The sequence below is a fragment of the Erithacus rubecula genome (assembly GCF_903797595.1).
Source record: "Erithacus rubecula genome assembly, chromosome: 3".
NCBI lineage: Eukaryota > Metazoa > Chordata > Aves > Passeriformes > Muscicapidae > Erithacus > Erithacus rubecula.
The window spans coordinates 109,544,450-109,570,652 of record NC_136689.1 but is presented as its reverse complement, the minus strand read 5'-3'; the positions used below and the strand labels follow the sequence as shown (position 1 = coordinate 109,570,652).

General features: G+C 38.4%; 1 protein-coding gene across 1 annotated transcript; it reads left to right on the top strand.

The window, feature by feature from the left end:
* OPRK1 (opioid receptor kappa 1) lies at window positions 1–26,203 on the top strand. The gene is made up of 5 exons (XM_079302854.1): window positions 1–597; window positions 3,588–3,950; window positions 4,424–4,748; window positions 17,675–18,027; window positions 22,565–26,203. The coding sequence occupies exons 3-5, from the start codon at window positions 4,492–4,494 to the stop codon at window positions 23,095–23,097; spliced, it is 1,143 nt and encodes a 380-aa protein (XP_079158980.1). The 5' UTR covers window positions 1–597; window positions 3,588–3,950; window positions 4,424–4,491; the 3' UTR covers window positions 23,098–26,203.

Below are 26,203 nucleotides of genomic sequence, written 5' to 3'. Positions count from 1 at the left end.
AAGAGCAGAAAACACACTATTTCCTGGGAGATGTGTTCACACAGAGAGCTAACATTTCTGGATGCAGAGAGAAAAGAGAACTTTGTTTCCTTGGCAACTGGAGCCATGAGAAAGTGTTTCCAGCATCTCCTACCTTTACACAGGCTCACTATCATCATAGCCTTTGGTCAAATGTAGTAAAAACAAATATTAGCTGAAAAAGCATCTTGATAGTATGCTCCACTTAACTCATGTGGTTTCTTCTCCAGCCTCTAGAATAGTAGGTGGTCTCAGGAAATGATCTTGTTCCAAAGTGCCTGGTGTTACAGTTCATGGCTGAACCTCAGGGTCTGTCCTATCCTGCAGATTTGGTGGAGTGTCATGTCTAGAAAGCAATGCCAGGAATGAAACAGCTTTCAGTCAAAGCCTGAGTGGGCTGAGGTGATGGAGCTGGGTCTGTGCTGCAGCACGGTGAGCAGATGGCACGGCTCTGCACAGAGCTTTGCCAGTAATTCAAAGTGGTTCATTCTTACCTCTGAGTCAGGGCTGAATTAATGTCCCACCACATCTCTAAGGTTTTAAAACTTTGTGCTGATGGGGGCAGCTCTTTAGCTTTTGGTAAGAAAAAAGACAGTGCTGAAGCCCTTCCTACCTGCTATTGTTAAATATCACGTATTTCCCTCCCCCCACATTTTTTATTAATTTAAAGAATTTCACTAGGATTGAAAAAGAAAACACCTCACAGATACAAAATTCCCAGTTTATGGCTGCTCTCCCACTTATATTTAGCAATACCATATAACTGATTTTTGATTGAGGCAGAGAGCCTGGAAAAAATAAAAATTGTATGAATGCACATGTTGTAGTTCCTAGGTATCAGGCAGCTGAACGTGATATTGTTTTCACTTTTGAGGGCTGGAATTTACAACTTAAACAATTTTCTATAATTACGGAATTTGATATATAGTTTTGTATTTTCTTTATTTTAAAAGTCCAAGTGGTTTCTGTTGTGTTTCCCAAAGTCCAGTGAGGTGAACACTATCAGGTCTAATGTATTATTGCAGAAAGTTGTCAGGCATGCAAGCCACATGTTTGTAAGAACATTCCCGGAGGAAAATCACAGTTGAGCGGTGAGACAATGGGGTTTTCATGCTGTTTTTCTTCTCTAAATATTTCCTTGCTTTCCTTTGAAAGCAGGGCCTTCTGTCTGATGTAAGCCTTCAGAGGGAACAGGGGTTTCTGGTGTTGATGTGTGGGCAGTCTGGGTTGGGTCAGCTGTAAAGCCTTTCTCTGCCCTCGTGACTCCAGGAGACTCCTGCCTTTTCCACAGGACTGTTGGAAGGGTGCAGAGGCACTGTGCAGTTAGGTGTTAAAAAGAGGAAGATGGTGATGCACACTGGTTCTCCCTCTGCCTTTAGTTTTTCTTTCTATATCATGGAGATTGTTTTTGGTGCCTGCAGTGACACCAGTTACTGATGGTAATCCTGATATTCAGGTTTCATTAGCAAAGCCAACACAAGATAGGAAAAGACTATTTCTTAACAGTGCATATGACCTTGATTTGACTTTCAGAAGACAACCCATTTCCCTTAGCCAAGTACTTTCTTTCTACTGCAACACTAAGTCCTACAGCAACCAAGAGCAAAAGCTGGGCCTCTGACATGGAACATGCATAAACAAAAAGCATCAGGAAACTTAAACATTGCCTCTGGCTCAACCTGTAATTTGCAGTGTTGTGGTCACACTCCACCTCAATTCAGTCCCATGCAGTTACAGTGCAAACTCCATGAAAGGCCAGTGACTACAACTGTGAGCATATCTTTTTTGTGCTGACTCTAAGATGCTTGGAGAGTTTCAGCACAGAATTCAGCTAGAGAATTAGCAGCTTACTGTCCAACCATCAGTGCTTGAAAAAGCTGTGAGTCTGCTATTTATCTTACTTTTGGTATCATCTGTGCTCTAGATTTACTCAGAGAAATACTAGGTTTTCTTCCCCATTAGAAGTTTTGGATCCACCAAATAGGATTTGTAGGAATTGCAGAGTGACAAAATGATTGCTCATAGGAGCTAAATTACCAATGAGTGCTAAAACATTGCTATATTAAATCTGTCCTGTATATTTTAATTGCAGAATGTGGAAAATTCTAGTAGGAAGTTAAAAATTGCCAGTAAAATTGTTTATTATTTATGAGGAGATACAGCAATAGTAATTCCCTTCAGTACATGGGCAGGAGACTGTGGATTGCAGAAGATAAAGACAGAATTTGAGTTCTGTGAGAAATGGATTTGTAAAAGATTTTTAATGTTTGATTGAAATTTTAAAAACACTAAAATAGCTCAAAGTATTGCATCTCTTATGTTTCACCCTTCAATAATAGAACAAAATCTTTTTAAAAACACCTCTCAGTCACCCCATCTCTGTAAAGCTGAGATTTTTCAACAGAGTACATTTTATGTCAGGGTCTACTTCATCTCCAAAAAAATGATTGCTTCTCTCGCTTGTGTCCCTGTCTCAGGGACATTTCTGTCGCACATTAGTTATTTTGCATTTTTATCCATCATCATGAGATGTGACACTTTTAGACAGCTCTATACACATATCATGAGCAGTTACTGAAGTTCTGGAGGAAACAGTGACCATAGTCAAAGCCATTATCACATTTGAACAAGCCCTTTCCTCTAAGAGAGGGTGTTCTGTACCTTTTAAGCCTCCTACATGACTTCTCACTCGGAGCTGACATGATGTAATCTCTTGATTAAAAAAAATTGGTTTAGAATAGAAAACTCAGTTGTATCACAGACACTCAACAAGAGGAGCATAAAGCATAGTTTCAAGATTGGAAAAGCTTGAAGGAAACCCACAGCCTCTCTCTTTCTCCAGAGGCTGTTTTTCCTGCCACAAACTTTGAGATGCAGCCAGTCTGTCTGTTCCCAGCCTCTTCTGAAGAAGCAGGAATAACTCAGGGTTATTCCAGAGTTGCCTCTTCTCTCCCAGATTGCCATCTAGAGAGAATTCTGGTGGGGATTTCAAGGTCTCTGTGCAAGTTAAAGGATACTTAAACACACATATTGGTGCCTTGCAGCTCCTGCTTGAGGGAGTTTATTAGGGATAAGCTCTGAGGGGTATGATTTCTTTACACACCACCTCCCTGTTGCTGGATGCAGCTGGGAGAATGGAGTGCTAGAGGGATTTCTGGGCTTCTCACATGGTGAGGGACAGATTGAAAAAAACCAAAACTGTATAGTATTTAAGGTGCCCTCTTTTCTCCAGTAGCCAACTTCTGACTTTGGAGTTGTAGGTGCATAGGAACAGGGGCACAGCTATTATTTCTCTTTTCAGTGAGAAATGTTTTGGACACAGTTGTGGAGTTGAGGCATGAAAGAGCTGATGGACCAGGCAAGGCATCTGGACTAAAAATTCCTCTTTTATTCAGCATCTACTAGTCTGAAATCCTGTGGGATTCAATAAGGCAAATAGGATTATTTCTTGAGGCCTGGAAGTGCAGGGGAATTGAGGAAAGACAACTTGGAAAAGTGCATTAAAATAATAAAATTAATTCAAAACAGAACTTATTTCTTGCTTTTCTTTTAATTTATCTGCATCTCAGTGTTTAGAAAGAAGTCATGTGAGCCTCTGAGCTGCGGGGACAGAGACAGTGGAGAACGTGTGCATCAGTGCAGAGTGCTGCTGGAGCCCTGGCAGAGCGAGAGGGAGGCAGAGGGAGCCTGAGAGAGGAAAGGAGAAGTGGTGGGAGCTGGAACAGCAGCAAATGCTGCTGCTGCACGGTGCAGCTGATGCCTGGGAGCCAGCTCTGCTGCCAGCACGCCGCTCTGGGGGCGCAGGTGCCTCACATTCAAAAGTCCTAGGTGATCAGTGGCACTTCCAGGAGCCCAGCACAGAGGCTTTATACTTTTCTTTTCCTGCAAACAGCACCTGTTTGAGGACTCCGCTTCTTTTCCTGGACTGAAAGGTATATTTTTGTCATTAATGTGTCTTTTCTATGAAAGCAAGTATGGGTTAAGGGGAAAAAAAAAATCTCAGGGCAGGATGTTAAAGCAGGTGTGCAGAGGTGGTGGGTTTTTCTGTCTCCTTCCCCTTTATAGCAAAGCTTAAGCAATGAGGAGCCCCTGATATGATAGAGTTTAACTTAAAATATGAAAGATGGGAAAGACAGGGTTAAAGTGTGGGGGTGGATCTGAGCTGCTCCCATCTGGCTTGCCTTTGAAAGTGGAGGAAAACTTTCCTTGTGCACTTGGAGAAGCAGCATTACATAGCAAGATATAAAACTTGCAGTCGTTTAATATGAATGTGATTTGCTTAAATCTCTGCTTGGCAAATTACAGTTCCCACCACAGCAGAGCTCCCCTTAACATGTACAGGTTTAGAGGTCTTAATATTCTGTGGCTATAAAAACACTTCTTTCTCTCTCTTCCCTCTATCCAGCAGACCTGTGTGCACTGCTGTGTGCACTCTCCTGCTGGTCTCCCTCCTGCCTGTGGGGACTGTACCCTATGGATGCCCCCATACAGATTTTCCGTGAGGAGCCAGTCTCCACCTGCTCTCCAGGGCCCTGCCGACCCCCCAGCACCAGCAGCTGGCTCCCAGGCTGGGCAGACTATGACAGCAATGCCACTGGGCTCTTTGGGGACAGCCAGCACAACCACACCAGCATCTCCCCCGCCATCCCCATCATCATCACTGCTGTCTACTCCGTGGTCTTTGTGGTCGGCTTGGTGGGGAACTCCCTGGTCATGTTTGTCATCATAAGGTAAGAGGGTTTGGGTAGCAGTTGGAAGAGGTGCAAAAGGCTGTCCCTAAGTTTGGCAGGGTGGGGGAGTGAGTGGATTATGGGAGCTCTACCATGAGGAACTGGAGAAAAGCAACTGAAATGACCCAAATCTTGTCAGTCACAGTGGTTTGCCTGGACCTGTGTTAGAGACAGAAGGGACAAGCTGGTTAAATGTGATAAATCCTGCTGCCTGAGGGAAATGCTTTGTGCCTGCAGCTGTGTTCATTGGCTGCCCTCTAGGGATGAGATGCTGCTCTGAGGGAAAATAAAAGCTTGAGTGAAAGAAAGAAACTTCTACAAGGCAGCTTTTATTTCCACTGTGAGGAGACCCCAGGGACAGCTTATGTGTCCAGTCATGTGGACACTGATACATCCCTACTTTGGCACCTAATGTTTTGTTTAACAAGGAGGGAAAGCCAGGAAATTATAAAGATAGGAGGAATGGCTTAATGGAAAGCAAAGGATGCTTTTTCTCTGTTTAGCAGTGTTTAACTCCAGCTGTTGGTGTTGGACTGAAGAAAGCAGAGAAGGTGCTGAAATACCTTTTCCACTGTTTTTCAGGAAAGGGGGAAAACTCTGTGTCTTTGTTAATGAATGTTAAAAACTAAACCCCCTAGTGAAATGCACTGATACTTATGCTTGCACTTACACTTGTGTATTGGTGTATATTTTAACTTGCACTGTGCTTCCTCTCTCTTTTTGTCCTTTCCATTTGCAATCTAGAGGCTTGCTTGGACAATGCTGTTGGGCAGGGTGATAATGAGCAGTCCAGGGTACTGAAATCATGAAACTTTTTGGGTCCCTTTCTCCACAGCCCATTTGCATTCTGATAAAGTTTCTGGGGGAAAAAATCCCAGAACTGTGGAGTATTCATTGCTCCAATGAAATCAGCTTGTACATAAAAAAAAAATGGAGGTATTGGAGGGGATTCTCTTTTGTAAAGCATGCTTGATAAGGGTCAAGCAATTGTAGAATGATGAAGTAACTGTCAGACTTGATATAAGGGAAAGTTAAGAGAATTGCTGAAGCTGTTGATAAGGTACTCCCAAAGATGAGTTATAATCAGGGGAATACTCTTGAATAATGAAAATAAAATTCCATTTACTAGTCAATGCAATAAAGGAAGATGCCTGTGGCCAGTTAGAAAAAGTGGTTTGATCCATTTTCATTATATGATTTTTATACCCTTGCATGCTCTATTGCTCTTCATTCAGGACAGAGATTTAATTTCTTTTTGAATTTCTCCTTCAAGAAAAGAGACTTCGTATTTGACAGTCACACAGCTACAAAGGCAGAGATTTTCTAAGCCATCCGTTGGTAACAAAATCAGCTGATTAACTGGCCTGGAGAGCAGAAATAAATTCAAATTAACTGGTGCATATATATATTTACTTTTTTCTTTCCTTCTGCTACCCTCTTAAGATTTTTTTGGTAAAGGTCTAGGTAGCTATTGCTCACTTTCCCTCTAGTTCCCACACTAGCCTTTCCTTGAATTTTCTCTTGGCTCATCTATTGATTATGTGGCAAAAAAAAATAACTAAGACAAAACACATCTTGATAGGTTTTTTTTTTTTTCTTTTCTGTTATCATTCTCTCCTAGGTTTTCTGTGTGGCAAATATTTTAAACATTGTAGAATCATTAGATGAAGTGCAGACATATACAAGCCAACAGTTTTAAATGTTTTTTATGATCTTGAAATATTTGAAATGTTCATGCAAGGGATTTATTTTGTCCAAACTTCTTGTCTCCCTCCATTTTTTTCCTGGTATATACTCTCTGCATGATTGTGTCTCAGGATGCATTTTAACAACTCATGAACAATGTACCCTGCAGGGATGTCCTTTGGTGAGGAAAGACAAGGTCTTTGGGAAGTTTGTGAGAGAAGATGGTAAGGGAGAGGCAGATCCTGTCCCCCAGCCACACCACAATCCCACTCTTCCAGCTGCCACAACTCTAAAGTGGGATGGGGATATACTGTGTACTCAACCTTCCAGTTGAGTACAGCCTTTGTTTGAAGTCTCTTGCTGTCATTTCTCAACTCTGAATTCCAGTTCTGCTCTCCTTCTCCCCTCTGGAGAGGCAGGGAAGGCAGGCATGACTCCTTCTCCCCTTCCTCATTTAATCATCTAATATTATTGGAATAGTTCAGTTGGAATTATTACAATGATCATCTAGCCCAACTGCCTGACACTCCAGGCCTGACAGTGGGCCACTTTTTGGGTGATAAAAAAAAAGAAAAAGAACCCTTGTGTTATGAGACTTTCAGTCAAAGGGTTGAAGTGTCAATTCTGTGGTAGATTTATGAGACTCCAGAACTTTGAGATGCCTCAGAAACTGGCTCAAATCCAGCCATAGCCTGTGGTATAGGCAGGCCTTGGCCAATTCCTTGCTTTAATACCAGTACAGGACTGGTTTTGCTACTTCTGCATAAGGGCTGCTGAAAAGCTCATGGACACCAGTGAGTCAGCATCTCAGCAGCTTGTGCATAGAGTGCTGGGCAAATGAAATCTCTTACATGTCTGGTGGTGTGTTCTCCTGCTGAGAGGGAAAACTCAAGAGCTTCCTCAGAGGAAAAAATAACAGGAGAATGCAATTTCAATCACATGTTCAAACTCCTGACTGAAAAGTAGCTGAGTGTGATACAGCTCCTGTGAGGAGAGAGTCGTGCTGAAGTCTGATTGGGAATGGTCCTTTAGCACGGTGTTGGCAGCATGGCCTCTTAAACCATTTATCAGGAGACCTGGATTCTTCTCTTGGTTTTACTATGAGGCTTCAACACTTTTTCCTGTCCTGATGAGGTTTTCTCACATGTAAAATGGAGATGCTGGCATTCACTGTCTTTACACATACAGCAAGAGTTGGGTTTAAAAGCCAAAATCTAATCACTAAAGCTTCTAACAGAGCAAGACCAGGTCTATTGCAAACACCCTGAGCTCCTCAGACACACTCAGAGTCATTTCTAATGTGCAGAAAAATCTCTGTGCTGAGCAGAGTGGGCTGGCACGCTTCTCCTGCCCATGCAGCTGGCTCTCCAGTGTGGGTGGTTAGCAGGAGCCATCCCCATGCTGGGATCAGCTGTGCAGCACAGGTACCATCCCAGGGGCTCTGCTGACAGCTGAGTGCATGGACAGCCCGTGCTGAGCCATGGCACATGGGATGTGATGCTGTCCTGTGCCTGCTGCATCCCATTGCCTCTTGTACTGGTGGGAAATACAGGCACTGTGTCAGAAGCACAGTCCTCCCCTGTGGAGGAGGAGAGGAAGCATGGAATGGGTTTGGAGGTACCAGGTAAAACTATCTGACCTCACCCAAGGAAAGTCCTGCAGCTGTGTGGTTCTTGGCATTACCAGAATCCACTTCAACCCCAAACCTTTTCTTTTAAGATTAAATTTTCCTCTGAGGTCTCAGAAGATATTTCTGGAGGTAAAATAGCTGGCTGAAGGGCATAAAAAAAACTATTTGTCCTTGGAAGCAAAAAGGCTTTTTTTCTCCATTCCTCTTCCTTCATGACCTTTTTTCTTTAATCTTTAATGCTGGCTGTAAGCAAAATGGTAGTTTCTTGTGACAGCTACAGGGAAGAAAATCTGAGTACAGTTACAGCTTTAACTATGGATATCATAAACTCTGATAAAACCCTATCCAGATGCACTTTTTCTATGTACCCTCATTGTTCCTGAAGTAATTTACTGAGACCAGCTGTTATCAACAGAATCCCAAAGACCCAATCCTGTATTTGTTTTAAAATTATTTTTCAAGCTTGCAGTGAACTGAATAATTTTCTACATTCAAGAATTTTTTTCAGAAGAGGTTGTATTACAGATATGTAGAGTGATTCCTAAGGGAAAAGCGAAACCTTATAATCCTCTGCTTAGTCTAATGTTGAAGAAAACATTTTACCACTAATACATTTTTGTTCTTATATCCATTGAACTGAATGACATCTTACGTAACAGGAAGAGTGTATTAAGAAATGTCATACAAAATTGACTCCTTGCCAGATTGTTTTTAAAATTTGTTCATCATTTAATCCAAACAAGAATAAAAATTTATTTTTAAAAAGTGCACAACATTGAAATTAATTGAACACATTGGTTTAAATTAATAATAGATTTTTATACCATCAAAAGATCACTTGTTAAATTGCTTTAAATTATTGTCCTAATTTTATTAAATTATATTTGGAAGAATATTCTTATGAAATGAAAATTTAAGCTCCAGAAGAGTCGATCTAACTGCATTACCTGTTCCCTATTGCTGGCAGTTTGTATAATTTCATTTTTTTATGAATTCAAGGGTTTGGCTGTTAAAGGCAAAAGGTGAACTGTACTATATTTTGTGAAGTTTAGGACTTTTAGCCTTTCCTTTGCTAATCAAAAATCTGACAGCTTACTACTACCAGCAGAGAGGCATCAAATGGATTCATAGCAATTCATCACAGATTTCAAAGAGCATTTAGCCTTACCTCACTGAATTAAGGTAATTTTGATCAGTTCTGAGCATTAGTTCAAATGTGACATAATTTCCATCATCACTTTGAAGACTGATCATTATCAAAAGCTTTTACAGATGGCACAAGGAACAAGGCAGCAGGAAACATTAAAGAGGGCAGGCTTATAAAAGAGTATCAATAGTCTGACAACACAGACCATTTAAAAAAATGTTACTATTTCTAATACTTTAAAAACCCAGCTAGGCAGTGACTAAGTGAGACCTGGGATTTATAAGCTGACAAGAAATCCAGCTCATGGTCATGCTGTGATAAGAAGAGCTGATACTGAAAACAGGCAGGGAGAGCAGAGGAAAGGCTTGAAAGGAATATTTACTAGAGACAGTATTAAAGAGAGGCTATAGATTATAGTGAGTAATGTGTTTGGCTTCTGTAAAGTAATTTGGTATCCATCCAGACATTTCTACTGGGCTAACAGCCAGGTAATCATTTAGTTCAGAGAAAGGCATAACTGGAATCAGTGTCTGCAAGCACGATGAATTACAAAGAACCTTTTTGAGCTGGAAGAAAGTGAAAACTTAGAAGTTTCCAGTTTGGCTGCTGGCAAGGCAGAAAGCTTGAGATGACTTTCCTGTTGTCAAGTGAGAGAGTGGTGGGCAGCTCATGACCCTGGATGAAGCACAGGGAGGGTGCACAGCTGGGGAGGGCAGACTGGCTAAGCCCTTCTGGTGAAAATGAGGGAAGAGTGAGGGACCTTTCATTTAGATTTTTTCTGAGAGAGGACTTTGAATTTGCTGAAAGGGTGTTGTAAAAGGAAATTCTCGACTGGATGATTTGAATTCCTGGAACACGCTAAGGACAAGGGAAGATAATCTTCCTGTCTTGCCAACTCTCACTGTCTAACTGTGATTAATTTGCCCCTTTAAATTAAATTCTCTGAAACAGATGTGTTCCAAAGAAGAGTTCTGATTCCAGTTACATATTTCTTTCTGAAGAAAAAGCATCCAGCTACACTTCACTTCCAGGAAGTATACTTCAGCTCTCCATTTTGGTCCTTCCATCTCTAAATATCAGATAATTCTGGCAATGTGAGGAATTGGTGTTCTTCTCCTTAAGGCAGACTTTGTGATTTGCTTATTGCTATCTTCTTTTGTGAATTTAGAGAAATATGAGGAAAAGGCAGTAAGAATATAATTTTGTCTACAGACAGGCATGAGTTCACAAAATGGAATAGTTTTGGGGAAAGGGTGAGCACAGATGCAACAAGGATATCGGAAAAGGAATATCTGATCATGCTAACATTCCAAAAAATAGAAAAAATATAAAAATAAACAATATGTCAAGGTACACAGAAATTAAAAAAATAAAAGGTACACAAAAATTTAATTGATTTTAGATATTGGTTGAAATTAGTACTAGATTTTGATAACATCAAAATATTACTTGTTAATTTGCTTTAAATTTGCATGGTCCTATTGGGAAGTTATCATGCCAGGCTGTGAATTACCTTTGCAATATTTATTTTTCCCAAAACCAGAGGGTTCAGCTCTCACTAGATTCACCTTCTAATCCTCATGGAAGTTAAAATTAATTTTGGGTATTTTGCTGTTTTCAGTTTTGAAACATTATTTTCAATTTTCAATCTCTGTGTTCTCTGCATGAGTATGAGAAGAGAATTTTATTCAGTGTATGAACTTCTGCAAAAGAAAGTGAGCAGAGCTTTCATGTTTTCTCCATTTCTTATATCAATCCACCTTTGTAACATGCAGCTGCTCATTTCTGCTCCAAAAGTCAGTGATTCATTAAGAATGAATGCCTATGGTTCCCAAATTTAGCTGTGCTGCATGTGGAACACAGAGGATTTTATATTTGCTAAATGCACTTCCCACACTCCCCACTGCATTGTTGGTAGTCTATTATATATATATATATATATATATATATATATATATATATATTTTTTTACTACTACTGTTGGGCAACTGGCAAAAGCCTCCTTGAGCAGTGACAGATGAGAAGCTGCATGGTAGAATGAATTCAGACAATCTATTCAATGTTCATTTAATGTTCACACTCAAAAATTTTGTTTCACCATACATCAGGAATTACTCTTAGACTCACCTTTCAGAATGACTTGTTTGTTAAAATGGGCAGAATATTTTCACCATGGAAGCCATAAGCTCTGCTCTTCTGCTCTTCTGTTGAGTGTGACTTAAAGTTTTCTGTGTTTCACTTGAATCATCTCCTTTGAGAATGTGTGTGTTCAGCTGGTCTGTGCTGTGGGCTTCCCTGAGGCAGGTGAGGAAAAGAGACAAATGACAGGAGTCCAGAGAAAGCCCCCAGCTGCCTCCTGAGAGGCACTGATGACTTCTCCCTGAGCTGGCTCACTACTGATATGTGCATTTGCTCTCTTACCACATAATCCTATACTCGTTATAGAGCAAAGTCCCTTGTCTCCCATTAAACTTTATTATGGGAGTGTTGACCAGAGATTTGGGTCTCCCTACATCTGAGGTGTAGTTGTCCTATAAAACACCCCCAGCTGTGCCAGTTCTTATTCATCCCTGTGGCAAAAAGGAGACCAATTGCATTGTTCTGGGAAGAGTGATACCCATACTCCCAGACCCCCTAGTGGGTGGTTTCTGAACTCTTTCCTTTTTTCTGTCCTGCAGAAACATCTAGGGAAAGCAAGCATTCAACAAAAGTTGTCTGCTTCCAACAAGGAAAGAAAGACCCTGAGAAATCATTTCACAGGAGCAATTATTCCCTGTTTCCTTGAGCAATGAGATTTGTTCTCCTTGCCAGAAAATCTCTGTTCTACTCAATTCCCTCTCCCATAAACCCATGGGAAAGCACTTTTCCAAGGGAGCTCATACCCTTTATTAAAAAATAAAAAATTCTTCCAAGAAAGAAGAGTTAACAGGAAAAGTGGATGTTACCAGAGACATAAATCCAATATTCACTAAAACAATGTACTTGTGACAAGTGAAAAAAATTTGGATGGTTTCTATAACACCCTGGAATTCCCCTTGGCATGACTGGTCACTGGGAGATATCTGCAGCAGCATGAAGTTTTTCAAGAGATAGAATAAGTTACTTGGCTAGGTCAGTATTCATCTCTACTTTCCAATAGAGAATAAAAAAATGTGAAACATAGTCTAAGCTAATTGTCTAGGCTCTTTCATAGTATTATTAGACATAATGGTTTTAGATCAAGTACCAATTATGTTAAATTCTGCATTCTCACTGATAGATTTTAATCTGCAGTGAATCACAGCACCTTGACCTCTGAGCTCTCCTATCAAAGTCATGGAAGCAAAAAATTTCACAGTATTTTTTTCCTACTATTTTATAGTTTCTTCAAAGAGAGGCTTTTGAGCTCACATAAAAGTATTAAAAGCCTTTATCATAGAAGAAGGAAAATTAGTTCATTTTTGTTAAATAGTGTGAATTTTCTCCCACATTGACCACGATATACCTAAACTTGAACTAATTCAGAGCCTGGTTCTTTAGCTCAGGAAAAAAACTTCCACATCCAATCTAAATCCACAACATCTTGCTCAGGCTCAGTTTATGGCTAGTGCAGAGAAGAAATGGTGGTGGAAATCTGTAAGGTTTTCATTATACCTTTTGACATTCACAGAGATTACACTCTCTATGCTTTTCTTTTTTGAGCTGCTTTAAAATTGGTATCTTACTAGTAAAGAGAATTCCAACAATTTTTTGTCGAGTCCTTAAAGATTTGATGATTAAGACAGGCAACCATTAAATATGTGCAATAAGAACATTTTCCTTTAAATAAAGTATCATCTGAGATCCTCGGCTGCTATAAGATGGCAATTCAAAACTTGATGATATCACATAACACAAACATGAAAACTGCAGCATATTAATTTTCTATTCTTTAAGTGATCTTAGAGTTCATTACATATTGACATATGATTTTATATTGGATTATGGATATCCAAGAGAGAGCTGAGCCATCCTTTTGACATGGTATGGGTTTGGAATAGATCCTTCTGGACTGTTTTTGTGGTGTTTTTCCTCCTGTTCTGATGCAGTATTACAGTGAGTGTACTCAGAATATAGCCTTGAGATTTAGAGCTTTCCTGATTTAGCTTTTCAGCTGCTTGATCTCCATATACTTCATTCAGAGGAACCTAGTGGAACAGAGCCTGCATCCTGCTGATAGGTGTTTTTGCAATTTGCTTAGATGTGCTTTAGCTTTAATTTTCATTCACTTACCCAAGTATCTGTGAAAAATCTGTGTTTGCTATTCCTCATTGTATTTGATGCCTTTCTACTTTCCCTCTGCAGCTGGAGAATGTTTTAGCATATTTGTTAGTTTTGCTCCCTTCCCCATCCCTCATTTCACACTGCAGGGAACATTTCATTACTTTATCCTATGACAGTTACATGAAAAAAGTTTCACCAGAGCCCCTTTCTCACCTTTTATCAGCTTTTCTAATATTACAGTGTACTTTAGAATCACACTCCTGTCCTCTGCTTGAGATAATAACTTTAAGGGGCTCTACTGGCAATTTTTTTTTCTGAAAGCACACCAGATCCTTAGTAGCATGCTTCCCTCTTCTGTTACCACAATTTCATTGATAGCACAGGCTGGAGGTGTGATTTCTTCTTATTTGCTGTCTTAAAAGCTTGTCTAAAAAGCATGTCCTACTCCAAAGGGAAAAGAACAGCAATGATTAGTTGAGAAACAGGGGAAAATTTCTAGGGGTCAGTTTAAAGTTAGTCTCGAAGAACTTCACAATTTTGGGAAGTGAACAATGCCTAATAGTAAGTAGACATAATTTAAAACTTGCTTCTTAAAAACTTTCATCATATACCCATTTAAAAAAAAAAAAAAGTAAAAAAGCAGCGCACCCATATGAAAGTGTTTTGTTTATTCTTGACTATTTTTCTGCAGTTTTGATATATCTTCCAGTTTTTAGTCTACAGAGGCTCAAGGCCTACTAACAGCTTTACAAGCAGTCTTGAGATCCACCAGCTTAAGTGATCAGTTTTTTCTGCTGCTTGAAATTAGATTCTAACATCTGGTTTAAAAGAGGGGCTTTCTATTCCTATGTAGTATTAGAAATGTTGCCATTCCCTTAAGAAGTTCCAGAATTTAACAAACCATTTTCTAGACATGGGATTTCACATGAGCAGTTAATACAGCCATGGTTTATTAATATTATAATATTCTTTGAAACTTGTACCTCGGACACTAGGAAAATGTCATTAATTCCTACTTTGCCACCTATGCTGCAATTATGCCTAAGTTTACCCTCTCTGTCCTGCTAAATTAATTAAAACAGATAGAAATATTTTTAACTTAGGTGAATCCAGATATTTGATCAAGAATTTTAATTTTGCAAAGGAAGACAAGATTTCCTTAAACAATCACTGTTTTGACCTTGCTCAGATGATTGCAGAGTATAGTGAGAAAACCTCAGACCACAAAATGTATTTCCTTCTATGATCTGATGCAATTGAATGAGTTGTAGGAAAGAAGGTAAATCCCTCATCTTGTGGAACTGATGAGGGTTCACTTCAAAGGGTCTGTCAGCAACAGCAGTCACTCCATTACTTTATCTGGAGTTTTGATTAAACCTGCAAGCACATATCTTCAGAGGCATGTAGACATTTAATAATTTTTAGGTGTTTAATTAGAAACATTCAAAGGAGTTTGGATGATTGTGTCCAGATTCAGAAGGCATTTCTGAATTTTATAAACTTGTAAATGAATGTATGCCTTTATCTATACTGCCTAATAACTTTAAAGGCCAATACCTCATTTAAACACAGGCCAATGTTTCCAGGCAAAAGTAGCTCTTTACTAGCTCTATTTTACAGCACTTCTTTGCTATTCTTCCACTGGAAGGCTAGGGAAGAGAGAAAGGGTAAGGGGTGCTGGGAAAATATGGCATGTGAGGTTGTAATGGCACATACATCAAAGAGTTGAATTAAGGTTGCAAGGGATGGGAAATGTGAGATATAAAGACTTTCGTATATTTGCTTTTTCAAGGCTAATAAAATCTTCTTAGATATTTTCCCCCAGTTTTTTATTTTCTTAAAGGAAAAAAGGTCAAGCTAATTCTTGTATATTTTGAAAGAAAACTTTCACAATTTAAGCCCTTGGCAAAGTTTTTAAAGATTTACAGAAATAATGATTCAGGAGAATGATTACTTGTGTCACCTCTGCATATCAAAGGTCATTGCATTTCTTCTGAATGTTCCTGTGTTTAGTCTAGTAACTCATATTTGACTGAAGCAAATCCTTTGTGAAGCAGCAGACCTTGATTTGCAGGCATCAGTGGATGGAAAAATTACCCCTTTCTTATTCCCCATAATAATCACCTCAGCTGTTAGGAAAGAGCTGTCATTGTTTCTAAGCTGAATTTGTCTCTCTTAAGAGTTTTACGTGTTTTTTCTTGCTATGCTTTTCCATGTAGTCTGAAAGAACTTTTCAGTACCTGCTATTTTCTCCCCGTGAAGGTCTTCAGACACTGTAATCAAGTCACCTCTTGGTGTTCTTTCTAATAAACTAAATGTGCTCAGCTCTTTAAGTTAGTCAAAGTATTTTCTCCTGTCCCTTCACTTAATTTTAGTGCTTTTTATGCAACCATTCCAACTTTCCACAGTCTTTTTATTGCTATATGAACAAGACAGCAATTCCAAATATCATCAGTGATGTACGTAGAAGAAAAATTTTCCCTCTACTATTCTATTTAATAGAATTAAATTTTAGGAGACAGTGTTGAGTTTTTAGTGAGCTTTTATTTTACAGCTGAGATACACTCAAGGATAATATTTTTTTCTTTCCTTTTTTAATTTTTTTAACCAGGAGGGAAGTTTTTTGTCTTTTAATATGTCATATTTACCTTTTTCTATATGTAAAAATTCATATTTGTGTTTGAACAGTATCTTAAGGGCTATAATATTGCCTGCAGCACAGAAAGCCTCCTCTCCTGGAGAGTCTGTTGAGGAGACTGATCTAGTGGGGAGCAGAAACCCAACTCTGACTGATGGGTTGGTACGTGGGTGACAAGGATGTATTCTCTCTTCCCTTGCAGTTTTTTTCCCCTTTGCTTCAAACCACCATTTGGCTTTAGCTCCTTGATAAGTCTTAATTAGAATGTTTTATAAAGACCAATGCTATTTTTAACATTTCATATTGGTCATAAAATGAAATTCCTGCTCACATTTTATTCAATAGATAATTTACATATTGGGCACAATTTGACAGTGCTGCTCTATTTCCTTCTAAAATATTTTTTTATTCTATACATTAAAGTTTTAAAGGCAAATAGACATATTATCCTATATGCCCATTGACTAAAGTGATTGAATCTTGTATTTCCACTGTAAATTACTAGCAATGTATAGCAAAATGTAGCTATGTGTGTTTGTATGTGTGTTACATGTGCACATTTTAGTTTGGATACACACTCAAAATATGGGACTGAAGCAGTTTTGAGAAAGATAATCTCATTAAATCCAATGAGAAATGAACAGCAATGAGCAAACACAAATATTGAGGAGAAGCATTTCAGAAAGGAGTCATAGGTAAATTCCCATTTTAGAAGGTTTTCCATCATCCTTGTGTCCATAGAGGGAAGCAGTCCTCTACAGGCTGTCTCCCAAAACCATAACTGGGGCTGAACAAAGCAGGGTGTCATCTAAAATATCAGATCCTGGTTTTTTTATGTAGGCTGTATGTTTCTATGTAACACCTACCAGCTCATCAAAACAAGGGCTTACTTTTGATAAAATTAAAGAATGCAGAAAAAAATACTGCTATGATAGTTTTTTCCCCACTGCGGTATCCCACTTAAACAATAGTGATCTTTCACATTATCACTCATAAAAGGGGGCTAGGAAAAGCTGATGATAAGAAAGGAGAAGGAACAGGCAAGGAAGGAACAAGGAAGGTAAATGACTAAAACTGTATCAGCTGGCACTCTAGTGAATTCAAGGAAGACAAACTGTCATATAAGAAGCAATCTGGACCAGCAGACAAAGCAATCAACTTGTTTTCTTACTGGATAACAATTTCTTCCACAAACCAAGCCCAGATATTTCACAATAACTGACAGATAGCCATAAGAAAAGGAAACAAAAAATATTTTTATCACTTCCAAATTTAACAGTGATGTTTTCTTGTAGTGGGATTTGAGAAAATAGAATTGAAATTTGTCTAATTAGATCAAATGTATTCATATACCTGGTTTGCCTGTGGTAAATAGCTCTAATTGCTAACATAGTGCTGAGAGATTGAATAAAGTGTGTTCACTTTTATCCTAAAGGTCTTGCATTTGTGTGCATTTCTATCACAGCTGAGAGAAGACATAAAAAACCCCAACTATGGACAAACCTGACTGATAGACTGTTACATATCTGAAGGGACATAATCATATCTTGTAGTAATACAGCCTTATTTCTTTTGTTCTGCAGGTACACGAAGATGAAGACAGCGACCAACATCTACATCTTCAACCTGGCTATGGCAGATGCTCTTGTTACCACCACCATGCCTTTCCAAAGCACCGAGTACCTGATGAACTCCTGGCCCTTTGGTGATGTGCTGTGTAAAATTGTGATTTCTATTGACTATTACAACATGTTTACCAGCATTTTCACACTCACTATGATGAGTGTTGATCGATACATTGCTGTGTGTCACCCTGTGAAGGCTCTGGATTTTCGTACACCTCTGAAAGCAAAAATAATCAACATCTGTATCTGGCTGCTGTCCTCATCTGTTGGTATATCAGCAATAGTTCTTGGAGGCACCAAAGTCAGGGAAGGTGAGTGTGAGCATTCAAAATTCAGTCTTTTTGTTTCTCAACAGGCAATAAATTGTTGGTTCAAATATTGATCAATCCTTGTTCAGTCCTTCTTCAAAAGTACACCTAAATTCCTGACATTTCAAAATATGTAGTGGAACATCACAATACAACATATAAATCATTTAAGATCAGATGCCTGTGCTAAATGAAAGAACAAAATGCACTTTGGAGCACTGCCTGTGCTAGAATGAATCCATCAAAAACTACAAGCAGACAGCAGGGGAAAATTATCAGGAGTTTAATCACAATGGGCAAATAAATATATGATCAATTTAGGCTGAAATTTGAAATGTGGGCTTAAGATTCTTTTTGTAGGCGTTGTGAGAATAGTTTCGATGAAGTCCCAAGAGCAGAAACTAGAAACCTTGGGAGTTTATTATCACCAGTCATTTCACAGAACCTGAAAACCTAGTGAAGAAAGGAAAAAGTCAGTAGCTGGAGAGAGAAAATTAAGATAAATTATGTATGTCAATATGTCAAGGTCATATTTTAAAAAGGGAGAGAATTTATATGGAAGCCTGAAAAGCTGAGAATAAGGATTGTCACAGGAAACAAAAATTCAGGTTATGGAGGCTATGGCAGAGAAACAGCTACAAGAACACAAAGTAAATGAAAACTGTATGCAGGCCTTGTATAGGCTTTGCTTGAAATTTCTATTCCATGAAGGACTGTGGATTTAGCCCCTATAGCTCCTGACTCATTGCTGTGCTGTGGGGTTAATCGGATTTCAAGATCTTCCTTGAGAAGGAAGGGAGAAACATTTTCACACACACGTGCTTCATAAACACAGGTGTAAATGCAGTGCAGGGCAACACACTGTCTTCAAAAGGCTGGAGACTTCTAACAGTGTCCTTGGGTTGAGACCATCCCTTTACTGAATGGCTTGATAGAATACAAGGCAGTTATTTGGTAGGAGTCTTACTTGAGATGCAAACAACCTTTAGAAAAATTATTCATTATTTCCTCCACTATCAACCTTTTCTGTTTATAATGGTTTCACTCCTCTTGAGACAAATGTTTACTAAGGACACTGTTTCATCTGACAGAGACAATAAATGTTGTATGCTGAGATGTTTGACATAGACCAATGTGAAAAATTGTTTAAGTAACAGCTGCTCAGGGACTGATAGATTTGGCTGAAGATACACAGATTTTGTTCTTTCTGTTAGTCTTCTCTTATGTAGGTGACAGAAAGGTCCTCTGGAAGCTTTTCATTTGGTGCTTTGGGGATCATGTGTCCTGGTCTGCAACTCTGCTGTAACCCTTTTCCCCAGCACAATTTTGACAGGCTCTATAAAACAAGGTCTAGCTGGGGAAACATTAACTTCAGGCATATTTAGAAGAATGTCTTGCTATGTTCAAGATCTTGAAGGGCATGGGACACTGGCTCAGACAGGTGTTTTGTTGGAGCATGCTCAACTAACAGAATATTCCTGTCATTCAATGTCAGCAGCACATTTAGATCAAAGGGGATCCTCTGGGGCCAGCAATGATTAAATGCCTTCTCCCTGACATGTAGAAGGCAGCCCTTTTTTTTAAACTTATGAAACAGAGACTGGTAATACAGAACACAGCTGGACTAAATGAGGTTGGAAATATTGGTAGCTGCTTGTCAGCTGTTACTGTTCCTCCCTGCTTGTCTGATCTAAAGTCTCTCTTGAACATTTAGTGTCAATTACCTTGTCTGGTGTGTTCATGAATTGAGCTGATAAATGCTGAAGTGAAGGAGAGGATGCTCCCTTTGCCTGACAGCTGGAGCTCAGGCCTGAAACTCGATGTTATGTTGGTTAAAACAGTTGTTGTTTATGTGCTTCAGGGCCTCTGTTGGATTCACATTTAAGCAACAACTGAACAGCAAATGGAAAGTAGTTATACTTTAAGTTCCATCACTGTGCTCAGTTAATCTGTTTTGTTATCACAGCTCAGAATTGCTCCCAGGTGTGTCCTTTTAGGTACATTTTTCCTGCTGAATATATTTTACATCTGTGTAAATTTTCCCACTCTGGCTTTAATGGAGCTTTTCTTGCTGAAGAATTTTCAGCTGTCAAAAAAATAAAGGTATAAAATTAACATTCATATTACCAGTAAGGGTGTGAACGGTATGAAAGTGACACAATCAATATTACATATCTAATATGTTTGTTTCCTAGATCAAGATTAAGATTAATCTTAAGTGGTAGTTTATCAAGCACATTATAAAATAAGTTTACATCAAATACCATATAGAAATCAGTGTTTTTCCTTAAATATATCAATGTATTTGGAACATTTGACTTTCAAAGTGGAAAATGTCAGTATGAAATCTGAAGTTTATGACTCTATTCATAGTTCTGCAACTTTTCAGACCGTAAAACTAAAATATAAATTGGATTTTAATATGTTCCACTTCCAAAGTTCCAGAAAATTAATGCGGTATTGTGCAGTATGACCAGAATTTTTTATTGACTGTTTCCTACTTGTAAACTGGGAAAATGTAAATGAATTCCATAAAGTGCTGTGCTATGGCATTACATAGATCAAGTTCAATACTTGATTTTTCAGGAATTTAGAATAAGATTTTCCATAGAAATCAAACTGCAACGAGATGTAAGATAATAATTACGTTTGTATTTGATAATATGGAATTCCAAAATAACATTGCCGATCACAAATTATAGCAAAATATAGTGAGGATGACCTAATAATTTTGATAAGTATGTGAAATTATGTCAGTAGATCTGAAGAGGTAATTTCTTCTGGGAATGAGTTTCAGTGAGTAGCTGGATGTGGTCCAGAGCAGCCATCCCTGATCACACTTCATTTTTATCCCACACATCTGGAGGCAGCTTTACTAATTTAGATAATACAGCTGCATCCTGAATTTATGTCTGCTGCTAAGCCATAATCTATACAAATAACAGTAACAATTGTCAGGAAAACTTCTTTGAAGGTAATTGTTGGCATTTCTAGAATGAAATTAAGTAAAAGCAACTATGCTCATGAAAACCTACATCACAAAGGATTTAGATAAGTTCACTGAGTGTCAAGTCATACTTGTGGTGTCATCTGAGTATCATGCATTGGCCTTGAAAAATATGTCTTTTCCATTTTCAGCTTTTGGCACCATATTATTTAAAAAAAACTCAAAATATTTAGCTTTTTTATTTTTTAGCTGTAAATGTTTCCTATTAAAATATTTCCATATTCAATATTGCCCAGTAAGAGCTTTCTGATATCTAACCATGGAAATGTGTGTATATAATGAAATGTGTGTACTATAATGATAACTTCCTCACCTAATCGTTTTTCAAAACAAATTCTCTGCAATATTTTGGGAAGCGTTTTTATAGTAGGGAAATATGGCCTGAATTTTTTTTTTCCTGACATGTCCTGATGGAGACAAATATGAAAAAGTGATGTGCAGGAGTATTCCATTCTTAGAGCTGACTAAATGAAAAACAATGCGTAACAATTTGTAGAGGAATGACAAACTCAGTAGGGAAAATGATAAAAATTTCCAAATAATTTTCCAGGATAAAATCTAAGCTACAATTCAGAGTGAAAAATCCCTGTGCTACTCTGACTTATCTTCAGTAGAGTTGAACTACTGACAGTAGGTGTCAATTTGCCCCTTCTCTTGCCTTTTCCTTTATCTTATTGCTTATTTTTCCATATGTTTTATATGCTGGAAGGCTCTGATGAGGTCAGCAAATGAAACCTCAAGTAGTTCATTCCTTAGCCACCTCCTGCCAGATGAAATATTTCTGTTAAATGCATTCAAGTGGCAGCCTGTGGCTCTGAATCCTGGCAGGGGTAGTGGGAAAGGGAGTGGGCTGATTTCTGTGGGCCAGATCCTGTAGTCTCTGCACAGGCATGATCTGCAAAAAGTGTAGCTTCCATTTGGCTCCATGCACACCTGCATTTAATTTGCTTCTATTTAACAGAAAAGAAGATGTTTCCAGGAGTTTTTCTGAAAGTAAGCATTTGTGTGTACTCTATTTGTGCTGTAAAAAGGCATATGGGAAAAGATTACTGCACAGTTATCATATATTGGCAAAATTTTCTTACTATCAAAACCTCCTTCAGCTTCTGCTCTTCATGTTATCAAAAATCTTTCTCCACCCACAGACAAAAACATATGTAGTTTTATAATAATGATGAGATTTCTACTTTGCTAAACATGATACTCAGTCTGGTTTTAAATTTGAGTGAGATTCAAATAGACACAACTTTACAGATTTTGTTTTTGTGCAGCTATTTTAGATCCTCCCATGGGAAAGAGATTTCATACAATATTTTGCATTTTAAAAAGCTCGAAACTCAGTAATTTCTGGAGACAGCTTCATAAAACTAGTTTCAATAGTAACTGAAAGCTTCCTTTAAGTGAATTAATGATAACTCCATTTATTAATATCACAGTACATGTTAATCATTTTCCTAGGTTATTCTATGATAACAACATTGTTTAGAGTGCCTAATAACAAAGCAATTTTCTTCTTGCTTCCTTCATTTCTAGATACTGCTAGCACTGAATGCTCCTTGCAGTTTCCAGACAGAGATTATGTGTGGTGGGACATCTTCATGAAAATCTGTGTCTTTGTCTTTGCATTTGTTATTCCAGTTCTCATTATAATTGTTTGCTATACTCTGATGATTCTGCGCCTGAAGAGCGTGCGGCTCCTCTCCGGGTCTCGAGAAAAAGATCGAAACCTGCGTCGCATCACCAGGTTGGTGCTCGTGGTTGTGGCAGTTTTTATCATCTGCTGGACTCCTATTCACATTTTTGTGCTGGTTGAGGCCTTAGGAGATGTGTCCCACAGTACTGCTGCCATATCCAGCTATTACTTCTGCATTGCTCTGGGTTACACCAACAGCAGCCTCAATCCAATCCTTTATGCGTTTTTGGATGAAAACTTCAAGAGATGCTTCAAGGACTTCTGCTTCCCCTTCAAGATGAGGATGGACAGGCAGAGCACCAGTAGAGTCAGAAACACTGTGCAAGACCCAGCTTACATGAGGGAAGCAGGTGGGACAAACAAACCTGTATGACTAGTTGTGGAAATGTCATCTTACTGTCCTCAGGAGAGAGAGGAGTCCAACGACTTGGGGCTGACGCAGATTACCACTGCTGTTTGAAACCAACCCACCCAGACAGACATTTCTGGAACGTTTCAGAAATCCCAGCACATTTACTGCTGGCAAAAAAGAACCTCCTGAAAATAAGCTCAAATGAAGAGGACCTGGATGATGGTCAGGTTTTGGCACCATATCTGTTGTACTCGAGACAGCACTAAAACACACTTTTGTAGTGTGTGAGGAGATAGTGTTGCATGAGGTGATTTTGGATAAAATAGTTCTGTCTCTTCTCTTTACAAGTTCTCTTTACAATAACATTGTAGTAAGCAACATTTGGCCAGAAAACTGAGCTATACCAGAAACTTCTGCCCCAACAGTGATTGCTTCTGAAGTATGTAGTTTGAAAACTTGATCCTCTTTAACAGTGAGGAGTGTTAGGTTTCTTTGAACAATGCCAGAATGATAAACATTATTGTCCTCAATTAATATATCTGTAACCCTTGACTGTGTTGTGAAAATCCAATTTAAGCATGATCTACCTACACACCAAAGTGATTTTATTGTGTCTGTATGGTAAAGGTTTTGGCATTCAAAAATATTGGAATTTAGGGAGAATTGTTATCATGTGTTTAATCACCTGTGTGCAATGTTTTGTATGTGTGATTTTCCAAGGTGGTTGTTTCTTTATTGAATCTGAATAATTAATATATGCATTTTCAGAGTGTGTATTGAACCAGAGGCTAGAAAACTTCAAATGCTTCACTTGTCACAAAAGTGATGAAAAGCTGTATTATGTGCATTACATGGAGCAAACACTCTCATGTGTAACTTATTTTCCTGGACAATAGACAATGTGTAAGCAGACTTAAATAAATATTTGACAAATTAGAAATAAGTGAAGTAGCACATAAACTAACTGGATTGAAACAAAGCAAATTAAATACTACTGGATGATTTACTGGCCTTTGAAAGGAAAAAGTTCCTGGTTTATTGATGCTGATATATTTTCTTTGACACAGTCCTATGAATTCAGTTATTTTCTCTCTTTTCCTGTGAAGATGGAGGTGTCAAGGCACAGCTAAATAAGTCACTAGCTTGCTGAAGGCAAAACTGACCCTAACTTCCAGTCTGTAGACTTTTGTTTTCCTGATGTTATATATTACAACTCCCACTACTGTTGCTGCTGAAATTTGGAGGAATGCTGTCATTATCTTCACTCTGAACAGATACACCATATATCTTCTTGTGATTTTAGTTCTCTATGCAAAAGAAAGAATAAGGTGTGTGCCTTCATTTCAGAGCAAATTTCCTCAGAAACACAATCTGATTTGGTTCTATCAGACCAAAAATGCTTTATGCACGCCAGTATAAATGATGAGTTTTATTTTGGGCTAGCTGGCAGTTCTGTTCCTGTGGAAGTGTTGTAGAAATTCAGCCTTCTGCAGGACTTCCATATACCTTTTTGTTAATACATTCATGTATGTCAAGTGTTTTTATATCAACTTGATATATGCTGTTCGTGAAATATTCAAGGTAACTCTTTCTGGACAAATTTTGACATGAAGAATTGTAGCTGACCTCAGGATGCTTGCTTTACCTGGGGAAATGAATGATGCTCACACAACTGCTGAGTCTCACCTCTTATTCTGTCATTAATTCATTTTTTTAACATTCACCTACCTTTCTAAATTAAGTCCTGACCTTTAAATGGCCACAAAAAGAGAATGTTTGAAGCAAAAGTCGAAAATCCAAGATATTTATCAAGTTAGGAGCAAGTGAAATGGGAAAGAACTAGAATCTAATTAACCATTTTCATTCAAAATAACATGTGTTCTTTTTCATGACTTACCATTTGCATATGTATGTCTGTATTTGAATAGAATTTTGTTCTACACATTATGTGAAATGCTCTGCATTGTGATGAAAAATCAGTGCTCTTAATTTGCAAAAAGGAGGCTTCTAATAATATTTTTGGTGGTTTATGTTTTTAAGAAGATCATAATTTCTATCACAGTGGGAGGAAAGTAGAGCTTCCTAACAATTAAGCTTGCAAAATGCCATAAGAATGTGTCCTAAAGGTTTATTTTTATCATAGAATATTACCAGCCAAATTAGTCTGAATGCAGTATAAAGGTGTCTCAGAAGTTTTCTTGTCAAACTTACTACACTTCACTGAACAACAGCAGAAAACTGGCCAAGATATCTCTAACATGAGAAAGTACATTAAAAATGATGCTATGGTTTTGCTCACAGAATCTGCTTCTAGGTGATTAGATTCCCATTGCAAAGCACTTCACTTTGCAATTCCAGGTCAATGGCTTGCCTTCTCTCTCGTGCTGGCTCCAGGAGGCTACAAGAGGTGAAGGCAGGGAAGGAGCTGCCTGGCCCAGGAGAGGGTCTGGGTGGGGAATGGGGCAGAAGGGACAGGCTGTGCTGTCCCATGGGCCCTGGAGGAAGGTAACCTGGGGCAGACACATGCAGACAGCCTGGGAATTAGTTGTACTTGCTGCAACCCTTTCTTTTTGGAGTTTCCAAAAATTCAATGCTGCAAAAGCATGGTCATGGACCTGTTTGTGGGGCTAAATTCCAATCAAACTGCTAGTGTGGATAGTTAATATGTCACTTTCTGTGTTTTCGGCTTCTTTTAATTGAGAACTCTTTTATTTGGAAAATATACTTGATATTCTGGTTCAGGACAGACCAACATATGGCAGAGAAATGGTGCTCAGATGCTGAGAAATCTCAAATGTAGTTAATGAGCAATATCTCAACATAACGAGAAATTCAGAGGAAAACTGAAAATAAAACTTTTCTCCTGTGAAAGGCAGAGGGAAAACATACAAATTTGAGCCAGAATTCCTTTTGGTTCTGTTAAATTAATCTTTGCAAGGAAGACAGGGAGATTGTGCTGGGATTTTTTTTCCTTAATTACTTATCAATACTTAATCAAACATAATCACTGTAAATATGGCCGTTTTCCTCCCATTTAAGCTTTTTCTTCAGAAAAAAATGTGGATTCAGCAAAATTGGTTGAGTTTGTGATAAGTTATGTAATCTGTCAAATAAAAAAATTAATTGT